The sequence below is a fragment of the Phoenix dactylifera genome, chromosome 10, assembly GCF_009389715.1.
Source record: "Phoenix dactylifera cultivar Barhee BC4 chromosome 10, palm_55x_up_171113_PBpolish2nd_filt_p, whole genome shotgun sequence".
In the NCBI taxonomy this organism is placed as follows: domain Eukaryota; kingdom Viridiplantae; phylum Streptophyta; class Magnoliopsida; order Arecales; family Arecaceae; genus Phoenix; species Phoenix dactylifera.
This window is the reverse complement of record NC_052401.1, coordinates 5,067,211-5,079,006: the sequence shown is the minus strand read 5'-3', so window position 1 is coordinate 5,079,006 and position 11,796 is coordinate 5,067,211. Positions and strand designations below refer to the sequence as shown.

The window sequence follows — 11,796 nt, the reverse complement described above, 5'->3', positions numbered from 1 at the left end:
CAATGTTTTATTCCAATGAACCTTTATTGTACTGATTTCCACCAAGCAGGAAACAGGGCTGGCATGGGATTTCTTTGCTTCAGCATCAAAGTCTTCAAAGAATGGTTAGGAAAGTAATGGCAAAATGTAGATAGTGATCCATTACAGACAGAAGGATGAGAATATTTGCGTTAAGCAGCATCTTTTCATGTACAAACAGCATAAGGTATCCCAAAAACCAATGTGTTCAGAAGAAAAAAAAATCCCAAGCTTGACAGATTTTAATGTTTCCCAATTGATCTCTACTCTAAAGTGCCAAAGACATGGATGAAAGATGCTTCTGAGGCGACGGCTCATCTTTCAACTTGAACTCAATTTCATGGTCAACAATTGGAAGATGATCAAGCTCCAGATCAAAAGGAAGATCAACAATGTCTTTCTTAACTGAAAGCAAAATAATAGCACATATTAGGAAAAAAATAATACTCACTTTTACAAGACAGCAAAGTGGGTATCGCATGAGCATATGTTGTATCAGAAACTACAGTCAAGATCAAGTGATACCTGGTGTAAAACTTTTATAGAATCACACCTATTTTTTGAATTGGATGATGGGAGTCCCATATCGATGCTCCAAACCATTGAATGTGGTCTACCTCTAAACTATATGTTTTATGTTATTGAAACTGTCCAAACTTTGACCATTTGATGCATAGGCTAGGGTCTCAAACGACATGATTTTCGGTATGTAAGCACTTTAAAGACATCACATCTAAAGGCTCAGGCCATCAATGTGGGACTACCATCATTCTATTAAAAAAAATTGTAACTTGAACCCTATACATACATACATACATATACATACACACACATACATATATATAGAGAGAGAGAGATGCACACAAAGACAGAGAGAGAGACCTGAAGATGACTTTTTAATGAGAGGAGGCAACTCCGGCTCCAACTGTATCTTCGCTATATATTCAGTATCCTTGACTTCCTGAGTCAGAAACAAAAAAAAGTTTAAGCTCTAGCAACTCTTTAAAAATACACTACTAGATCCCGAAAAAATATAAACGAAAATATTCAGACAATTACATAAATTAGTTACTTGCATGTGCTCAGCATCTGATAGAGTGGGAAAGTGTTTCTCAATGGAAAGGATGCTGGCTCTAAAGCCATCATGATGAGAGAGTGCAGGCAGTATAGTAAATAACACAGAGATGGTGTGGAACTGGGGTGAAGTTGCTGCCCCTAGAGTTCGCTTTATACACAGCGATGGGTCAGTATGGAACACGGTACGCTTGGGCATGCCGGTCCATACCGGCACACCCATTTTTCTTAAAGTTTTTCAAGTTGATTTGATTGGTAATCAATCTTATTAAACTTTTTCAATGATTTTAAGTCTAATTTGATATTTTTTGATATTTTTATGATCCAAGTTTAACCTAAATAATGCATCTTATTATTTTAAAATGATACAAAACATAAAATGATTAATGAGTTGCTACAAGCTACAAGAAGCAACATGAAATATTCTCAAATCAAGTAGTGACGTAAAAAATATAAAATAATACAATCAATTATATATAATTAAAGTACAACATACATACCAATATCTAAAATCTCGTCAAATGATGATGTCTCTCGTAGATATCCGGATCATTAGCATAGTCAGGAGGCATATCAACCCACCCCTCTAACCAAGCGGCGTTGTAGTCTTATATGTTCATCCCATAAAGAACATGCTCCGAGTTATAAGCACTCTCGGATTTTTTTCTGAAGCTCTGGCTCTAAGAAGTGTTCTTTGGCTAATAAATTGGCTAATAAAATAGCTGTGAAGGGGGCCATCCGAATAAGCCGGCAGCAAAATCTGACCCATAAGATGCTCCGAGCTGCGCAGGATAGTAGCCACCAAAAGAGCCTCAGACGCTCCATATCCATGTCTGTATCTATATGGGTTATAAGCTGCATGTGGCTGCGGATAATAAGATCCAGTATACGACTTAGAACTTCATATATCTAGATGCTACTCCACGTGCGAAATCATCTGCAGTTGCATCGTATCCTCCTGAATGACCTCAAAGAGCCCGTCTTCTATATGTAATCGGATCCTCGCAGGCTCTACCAGATTGTGCATCATGGTCCCTATGTTGTGTAGCAAGCATAAACTAGGACTCACTGGTAAATCAAAAACTACCCTGCGACTGTCTCATAAATAGTAGTCTCATGTCCTCCACTCTCTTTTTGGCTAGCAAATCCATGACCACTAGAACTGTTGCTCCTGATCTCTGAATTTGAACGAACTAGCTTCTCTTCCATGCTCTTCATTAGGGCTGCAGATGCTTTTTGTTTTTCTTTTTTGGTGTGCGCCTAGGCAGCTGTTTTCTTATCCTTCGTGCCACTTGTTGTCTGCTTACCATTTGTGCCACTCTCTATCTGCTTATCCTTCATGCTCCTCTTTGCTTGGCTATGTTGGGAGATGTATGTCGCCTCCTGACCGAGTCGATCGGGTAGCACAGTGGCCTCGTCTAAGCATCTCTCGATCATATCTTTGAGAGAATATCTCGAATAAGGAGTCATATGGTGATCGGCTCTCCTGTGGTTGTGGCTGATCAGTTGGAAGGATGCATGAAATATTGCTCTCTTTCCGTTGCCTTGCATCGACCCTAGCCTCGTTGGCTACGAAACTAACCGGTCATGGAGGCGATCCTCGCTCATCAAGCTCCGGCTTCTGCTGCTGGCCCACAAGCCATCTGATCATAGGATCATTCTCATCATCAATGAAACCACTATGGATCGGATATGTGTACTTTAGGTCCACTTTCTTCTAAATGTACTTCAGTCTCAACCTCAAATTGTAATGAATATATATGCAAGATTATTGAGGTGCTTCTGTGTCAAACGGTTCCTCTGCTTGCTGTGAATGAGACTGAAGGTGGACTAATTGCACTCAAGCCACTCAAGGAGACCGTCCGAAGGAGGATCCAGATAGCTAGCCGCTTAAAATTTTTCACGGACAAACTAAAATGAATCTACCATTCAACTGTAAAAATATTAAAAAAATTATATATAAAAGTATCATATTAGTAACCATCTAACATCAGATAAATGTTCTCCTGATGTGTAATATACTTGGATTCATACTTTTCTTACTTACGATAGCTGCGGATACTCCAAAGCTGTCGGTGTCCTCTCTAAATATTTTGGTTTGTAAAAAAGAACAGTGTTGTAGTATGTTAATAATGAATACACCAGTTAACCTACACAAGTTATTTAAGTTAACTTATCTCTTCTAGACATAGGGTCGCAACTTCTGTCACGGCTGAAGACCGCCGTCGCCGGAGCTCGACCACCCTTGGCTTAACTTATACATGTTATTTAAGTTAACTTACCTCTTCTAGACATAAGGTCGTAACTTCTGCCGCGGCTGAAAACCGCCGTCGCCGAAGCTCGACCACCCTTGGCCGCACCACCCCTGATTCGAGAAGAGAAAAGGGAGAGACAAACTCTCCCCTATTTTGGAAAAAAAGAGAGAGCTCTCTCTCTTTATCTCTCCTCTCTCCCTTTCTCTTTCCTCTCTTTTGGTTTTCTCTCTCTTATTTTTCTCCACCTAGATTGTCTCTCTCTAGGATTCTCAGACCTGGTAAGGGCATCTCCCAGTGACTTTTGGTTGGCTCTAGAGGAGGGCCCCAGTCTATAGTCGTTGGGCAGCATGCCAGCCCCTCACCACGGCACTTATTAAGCACGTTTGAATTTCATTATCATCAATTTTTATTGAACTATTTATACTATAGCCTAACTCTCTTGAGATGACTTATTAGACTAACTAAATCGATCAATCCGAGCACCCGAATGTTACTATCTAGTTGATCTAATAGACGGTCCTGGTCTAGTGTCGCTGCAACCACCCGTCACGCTGGCCTTACACCGACCATCGCCGAGTACCAATGGATTCTATCATTATGAATCTCTATTGTGTTATCTATACCATAAGTCAGATTCTTGTTTCATGATTTGACTGGTTGGACTAGTCAGAGCGGACCGACTTGGATCGTCGGACACTACTACCTAGTCGACCCGGTCTATCCTGCACCCGACTGTTGTCAACTACTATTGGATCCATAATTGATAACCCCTGATCTATTATCTTAATTGGACATATATTTCTTGATTAGATAGAATGAGTTACACTGTACATGATTGATTCAAACAATTGGGCGTCATTATGTAGTTGGCCTTGTATATCTTCCTATATGAGTCTATTTTCACATTAGCTCTGGTTTTGCATGGGGCTACATTCATCCAGGCAGGAAGAAGCCCAACGAGATCTTATACTCTCTTCTTGTTGGTACTTTCCCTCTCTAGCTTGATCTGGGGGAATCTTTGGTTGAGAGGGTTGTTGGATAGTCCTGGGTTGCAATGTTGGTGGACCCCTTTAGTGGACAGTAGAGGGTTCTAGGTTGTCGGATACCTCGGGCAATTTTTGATGTTGACTTGGTTCCGTAGGAGAGCAATCTTTTAGATAAGAGGACGTTGAGTAGAGTTCTACGCACCTCGGTTCGTAGATCGCGGTTTGGGCAGGTGATTAGTCTATCTGAGTTGTCGACAATGAGGTAAGAATCCTTGTACACCGACTTGCATGATATAAATATTTTGTACATATATATATGATATTCTAATGATCGGATAAGTAAAAAGCAAGAATAGTTTTATGATGGTTTTGGTATTAAATCGTATTTTGATCATGTCTGCTTATAATTGATAGTATGATGGATGCATATATTAGAATTCTTGTACACTGATTTGCATGATATAGATATTTTGTACATATATATGTATGATATTCTAATGATCGGATAAGTAAGAAGCAAGAATAGTTTTATGATGGTTTCGGTATTAAATCATATTTTGATCATGTCTGCTTATAATTAATAGTATGATGGATGCATATATTAGCATAACTTACACTTGCAAAATCGGGTTAATGGGTCTGATGCTTGACTAACCATGTTATATTGATTGCCCCATCACAGGCGAAAAACGTGACTGTGGTTAGTCTAAAGCTGAAAATAAAAAGAAATTGAAGTGTGTGGATGTGAACTTGATTAAATGTACAAGGACTTTGAGCTCGTCTCATTGTCATTGGTTGCCCAGTCACAAATTGGAAATGTGATTCTACTATTTTTTCCGTCACATAATAGAAATATGAAACTACTGTTTGCCTCATCATAGGCTAAAAATGTGAAACCATTGTATGCCCCGTCACGGCTAGAAATGTGAAACTATAGTTTGCCCCATCACAGGCTCGAAACGTGAAACTACTATTTGCCCCGTCACAGGCTAGAAATATGATACTTATTCGAATAGGCCCTTTCACGGCCATTTTATCAGTCAATTTATCATCCAGAGGACACCTCTTAGAGCCAGAGCTTTAGTAAGAAATCCGAGAATACTTAAAACCTAGAGCGCGTTTCTTATGATTTGAACAAACAAGACTACAACGCCGCCTGGTTAGGAAGGTGGGCTGATGTACATTCTGATTATGCTAACAATTTGGATGTCTACATAAGGCAATACTACTCAACAAGATTTTACTTTTAAAAAAAATGTAATTGATTATATTATTTTATATTTTTTACCTCACTACTTGATTTGAGGATATTTCATGTTGCTTTTTGTAGTATGTAGCATCTCATTAATCATTTTATATTTTGTGATATCTTAAAATAATAAGATGAATCATTTAGGTTAAACCGAGATTATAAAAATATAATAAAAAATATAATAAAATATCAATAAAATTATGAAAAAAATATCAAATTAGACTTAAAATCATTGAAAATATTCAAAAAGATTGATTACCATTTAAATCAACTTGAAAAACTAAAAAAAAAAAATAGTCATGCCAATATGGGACCAGCACACCCAAGCATATCATGTGTTGGTACGGTACCGGTTTCGTACTGTACTGACCCATCCACTGACTGGTATGGGTCTTGGTACTGATTATGCGGACGGTGATCCCAATACTTAATAATCTATTATACCATCCCTGATAGTATAAAAATTGTCTAACAATGTAAAAGCCCTTCTAATGGTAATCAATAAATGATAATAAAACTTGTTTCATTTGGGATGAACAATGATTTTGACAAATTTTGTAATAATAACTAAAAGAAAAGGTTGCAAGAAATACATGGTGAAAATTTTAACAAGTAATGATTTGCAAGACTCAGATTTAGAAGTTCATATAAGATGGAAGTGTTGCAACGCACACAAGTGATGGAAGCTTGCAAACTATCTTGTCAAATGAAAATTGAAGTGTTGCATGAAATCTTTCATGGGGCCATAGCCGATGCAAACATGGTTAAGATTCTTGTCTTCTTTTTGAGAAAAATAGTAGAAGTGCCACTAATCATTTCATAAAAACGACTCAAATGCTTGGGGATGCACATCCCAAGAAGCAAACTGTCTCCTCCAATGGAAGGGGGGCACAAGCACCACAACACTGTTTTCAATGTTGCACGCACATGGATAAAGAATATAACAAATACAACTCATAATTCATCAGCTCTAAAAGCGTTAACTCCACAACATAATCCCTAGTAGAATAGACCATATACATAGTTTAATTTTCTTTTCTATGACTACAGTAACAAAGTCTAAGATCAGCTACAAGTGCTCTATCCATTTCCTAAACCGACCTAAATTTGAAATTGAAATGCAACCTAAAGAAATTCCAAATTATGTCTTTCTTTCTTAACATGCGCACCTGTATACTGATTAAAATGGGAGACAATGCAAGGTAATGAAGGAAAAACATTGAAATGCCAAATTCTAGTATTTGATTTTGTGATGATATATATCAGCAATTCTATATTTGTACATAATGAGTTCACAGGTGTTCTTAAACAAAATATTCTAATTAACTTGCATTAGTGGAACCTGGTTGTTTAAAGACAAAGTTCATATTTCAGAAAAGCCTTGCTACATATTTTGTGGTAAAGAAGGATGCAGAAAAGCCTATCCTAAAGTATATGGATCAGACTTGCAGGATATGTTATTGTCAGATAATAAACCCTATAGTTAAGAAACTATAAGAAAGGGAGAAGAACCATATCCTACTCTATTTGGGTCTGAGAATCATACGAAGCAATTCAGGAAGCTAAAATCTCACTTATAGTCTGTTGCATTTTAGAATGAGCAAAATTATGTCCTCTGTGTCATTTTCTTTCAGACAAATGCCAGATAGTTGATAAAATAATCACACCCGCCATCTTCATGCATGCACAAAGAAAGAAAAGAAAAGAAAGAAACAAGAAAGAAAAGAAAAAGGAAAGAAAATGAGCCAAAGAGTGCCTCCTGCTACAACTATTAAGTTGACAGTCCAAAATCCCTTTGAGTGTAATGAAAGATTAGTAAGTTTAGTAGTGTTCATAGGAGGTTTTATGGTGAGGATGACATCGTTAGATTTTTTCCCTAAGAGAGAGACATAATGAACAAAACATACTCAATTAGCTTGCACACAATATTCTGTGTTTAAAAAAAGGGTAAACCCAAAATCAATTGTTTTTTTCATAAAAATCAAGTGATGTTCATAAAGTATGTTATTATAAGAAAGCATTATTGCTATAGTGTCTTGTGGCTGCGTTCTAACTGTTACATATAAATTGTCACAGCACTTCTTATAAATTACTACTACCATAGGATTATATGATATTTAAGAACACAAGATTACCAATCAAACCACATACCTTCACTGGCAACCCAAAATCGTAGGCAACATTTGACCACTCGTGCAATCCAGACAGTACCTTCTCAACTTTCTTTTTTATGCCTAAATTAATAAAAAGTAAAAACATCACTTTAATAAGTGGATGAACCAGTAATACAATAAGCCAGAAACTGTGAGAAATAGAAAGAAATCTCAACAAACATACCAGGGGAAAAAAAGAAAAGAAAAACTAGGACATGGTATGGATCTTACGTTCTTCCTCCATATCACTCTGGAGCTTCTGTAAGTCATTTCCTGTGAAATGAGCATGCTCAATTCCCTCCCTGGCCCATTCGTTGCAAATCTTTATCTCCTCATCAGTGAAAATAGTACTCTTTGGGGCATTCAGGGTGGTCTGACGGCCACGTATTCCAGACTTCTCTTTCAAAGCAGAGGTCTTTGATACACCAGCAACCAGAGGTGTGCCAGTGTTTGAAAGATCCGTCAAAGCTTTTCTGACTTGACGGCCAGTTTTTGCAGGTTTTGAAAGATCAGCTTTCACCCCATCGACACCTTTTCCTGGGAGCACAACAAACATTTTTAAATTCATTGTGGTCTTCCAAATAAAACTCTACATGAACATGTGCAGTAAAAATCCAGTTTTGCAAACATCAGAAGCTATATATACCTCTATAATTGCGTACATTCTCATTCTGAACAACAAGAGGAGTTCGAGAAGCCATAGACTTCTGCCAGAGTCAACCTTTCAGAAGTAGTCAAAGAAAATCCTGATGACAAATTTCACATACAAAAATTTTAGAAAAACCTGTGGAAACTTCACATCAAGATGAAGGAATCAGAATATCTAAAGTAAGATGAAGTGTTTGCTTCTTGGGAATTGTTTGCTACACGGTCCGCCAAACCGAACCGAGCTGAAGTAACCGGTCGGTTCGGCTGTGAAGGCTGGTTCGGAGCAGAAGAAGAAGAAGAAACATCAAACAACATGAAAAAACATCAAAAAAAAAAATCAAGAAACATAAAAAAAAACATCAAGAAACATCAAATTGTACCTAAAATTATTGAAAAAATTAAAAAAAAATGATTATCGCTAATTCAAACTTTATTGAAAAAAATTGGCGTGCTGGTTACAGGTACGGTCTCGGTACCAATTTAGCAGATTTTGGTTTGTATTGTCCCTAAGGGACCCGGCAAATCCCTAATTTGGATTATGGGATCTGATTCTTTTGTCACATTGCCATGCTTGTATGACTCAAACCTCATCACTAACAGTATATTCATGGTAAATAAAATATGCATGAACAGAATAAACCACATATCAATTAATAAACTTGAAAAGCATAGAGTCATATAAAGATCAAAGCATTACACGTGGAAAAGTAATTATATAAATATCATGCATTCTGTGAAAACTACATAAAATAACATGCTGACTGATCCCTTCTTGATGCATCACTACGGTAAGCGGCCAACATCTAGTTTGAAGAAAGCAAACATTCTCATCTAGCACTAATCAACGTAAAAGAATCTAAATACACAGATCACTGCCCAAGAACCATGGTAAAACAGACATGGAACAATAAGTTTGGATCTAATTTTTCCATCTCTAGTAACCAAACCTAATGACATTCCCATCCAACATCATCTTCTCGTATAACCTGGTAGCAAGATAAAAGAATTATAATAGAGACAACAGACTGACACAGCTTTAAAGAACCAGGAGGTGGGGCATTAAATTAATTATTTCAAAACTTTTCTTGCTAAAGATTCATGGGGTTGCCAACATTTCTTTTCAAGAAATTTAGTTTTAAGACGAAATCATCCAAGAAAAAAAAAAAAGATTAAGCCAGAACTCTTCCATGGAGAAAGGAGCCCGGGGATCAGGGGAAATCTCAGAAGATGTATTAAGGCAATACTTTAAAAAATGCAAAAAGTCAAAGTTTTATATAAAATCAAGCAAGAAAGAGAAATTACTACAGGAAACTAGAAGGAGAAAAGAATCAAACAGAAGTGGAACGCATCTATGCGAGGAAAACCCCTAAAACACTAAGATTCTGAGAACTTACGAGAACTAGAAAAGAAAAAAGGGGGAAGACGAACCATAGTAAAACAGACATGGAACAATAAGTTCGGATCTAATTTCCATCTCTAGTAACCAAACCTAATGACATTCCCATCCAACATCATCTTCTCGTCTAACCTGGTAGCATGATAAAAGAATTATAATAGAGACACCAGATTGACACAGCTTTAAAGAACCAGGAGGTGGGGCATTAAATTAATTATTTCAAAACTTTTCTTGCTAAAGATTCATGGGGTTGCCAACATTTCTGTTCAAGAAATTCGGTTTTAAGATGAAATCATCCAAGAAAAAAAAAGGATTAAGCCAGAACTCTTCCATGGAGAAAGGAACCCGGGGATCAGGGGAAATCTCAGAAGACGTATCAAGGCAATAGTTTAAAAAAATGCTAACAATCAAATTTTTATATAAAATCAAGCAAGAAAGAGAAATTACTACAGGAAACTAGAAGGAGAAAAGAATCAAACAGAAGTGGAATGCATCGATGCGAGGAAAACCCCTAAAACACTAAGATTCGATGAACTTACTAGAACTAGAAAAGAAAAAAGGGGGAAGACGAACCATAGTAAAACAGACATGGAACAATAAGTTCGGATCTAATTTTTCCATCTCTAGTAACCAAACCTAATGACATTCCCATCCAACATCATCTTCTCGTATAACCTGGTAGCAAGATAAAAGAATTATAATAGAGACAACAGACTGACACAGCTTTAAAGAACCAGAAGGTGGGGCGTTAAATTAATTATTTCAAAACTTTTCTTGCTAAAGATTCATGGGTTGCCAACATTTCTTTTCAAGAAATTCGGCTTTAAGACGAAATCATCGAGGAAAAAAAAAAAGATTAAGCCAGAGCTCTTCCATGGAGAAAGGAACCCGGGGATCGGGGGAATTCTCAGAAGACGTATCAAGGCGATACTTTAAAAAATGCAAAATATCAAATTTTTATATAAAATCAAGCAAGAAAGAGAAATTACTACAGGAAACTAGAAGGAGAAAAGAATCAAACAGAAGTGGAACGCATCGATGCGAAGAAAACCCCTAAAACACCAAGATTCGGAGAACTTACTAAAACTAGAAAACAAAAAAGGGGGAAGACGAAGGGGAGGCGTTACCAGATATCGATTCGCGTCTGCGAGATACCTTAATTTCTCGATCGATTTGAGAACTATTGACGAGAACTCTTGCCCTAGATCCGAGAGGAAACAGCGAGAGCGCTTTTCTTAGGAGAGCGGAAACGGAGAGGGAGGGATTGCATGAACCTAACGGCTAGTCTCCTCCCCTATATGTAAAGCGAAGCCAACGGTCGACTCTCTCACGAAAATGATAAGCTCACCCCCTTTTTGTGGAAGACACTTCTTTCATTTATTTAATTTTTTAAATAAAAAGGAGATGGGCCTGTAATAAAAAGGTAACTTACATTTCCAAAGATTCTGCACATGATCTGCAGACTCTAATAGGTCAGCTATAAAGTTACGAGTAATTATAACTGGCTTGAGACTCCTGACCGATCTAATTTTTATGTAAGTTATATTTACAAAGCTCTGGTTGTCACGGCCTCTGAAAGGATGTAGATTTCCTATTTATTGCAAGTTCTTAGTTTTCCAATATATACTTTAGTGATTCTTTAATTTGATAATATTAGCACAACACACATGGCAACTAACCTAATCTTTCATACTTGAACAAAACACATCAATCAAGATCGACTATTATCTAGTTTGAGATCTCATTGTCAACATGACTTTTCAAGTTCAATTTGTTTGATCTAATTATCAGCTAGTTGACATCTTGATGGAAGAAGTGGCCTTTGTATCATTTCTTCTTTGGCACTCTAAATTCTTTTGTTTACCACCCAATCTTTTGCTAGGGAGTGATAAAGTAACTAAAGATACAGCAAACTTGATTATTCCCTATATATTTTCTTGTTTATTGATCATTTCCTATTTTGATTTTGCGATAGTTCGGTTGAGAGTGCTAATCCTTGTAATTCCAAATTGCA

At 37.0% G+C, this 11,796-nt stretch overlaps 1 protein-coding gene across 2 annotated transcripts; it reads right to left on the bottom strand.

Annotated features, from left to right (window-relative positions):
* Window positions 1-114: 114 nt before the first annotated feature.
* LOC103708566 lies at window positions 115-11,097 on the bottom strand. Of its 2 annotated transcripts, none has more exons than XM_008793551.3 (6): window positions 10,938-11,097; window positions 8,385-8,484; window positions 7,970-8,275; window positions 7,737-7,819; window positions 901-979; window positions 115-423 (listed from the first exon to the last, which is right to left on the bottom strand). In XM_008793551.3, exons 2-6 carry the CDS (start codon window positions 8,437-8,439, stop codon window positions 287-289), a joined length of 660 nt encoding a protein of 219 aa, XP_008791773.1. In that variant the 5' UTR covers window positions 8,440-8,484; window positions 10,938-11,097; the 3' UTR covers window positions 115-286. The 2 variants fall into 2 exon arrangements, with proteins under 2 accessions (XP_008791773.1, XP_008791774.1); XM_008793552.4 differs by having other exon boundaries at window positions 10,910-11,066.
* Between the last annotated feature and the right edge of the window lie 699 nt (window positions 11,098-11,796).

Coding starts and splice junctions, on each gene's coding strand:
- LOC103708566 (XM_008793551.3), bottom strand. CDS start 8,439: ATGGCTTCTCGAACTCCTCTTGTTGTTCAGAATGAGAATGTACGCAAT. Junction 7,820..7,969: donor GAGTGATATGGAGGAAGAAC/GTAAGATCCATA, acceptor TTATTAATTTAG/GCATAAAAAAGAAAGTTGAG. Junction 980..7,736: donor ATTTTGGGTTGCCAGTGAAG/GTATGTGGTTTG, acceptor TTTCTGACTCAG/GAAGTCAAGGATACTGAATA.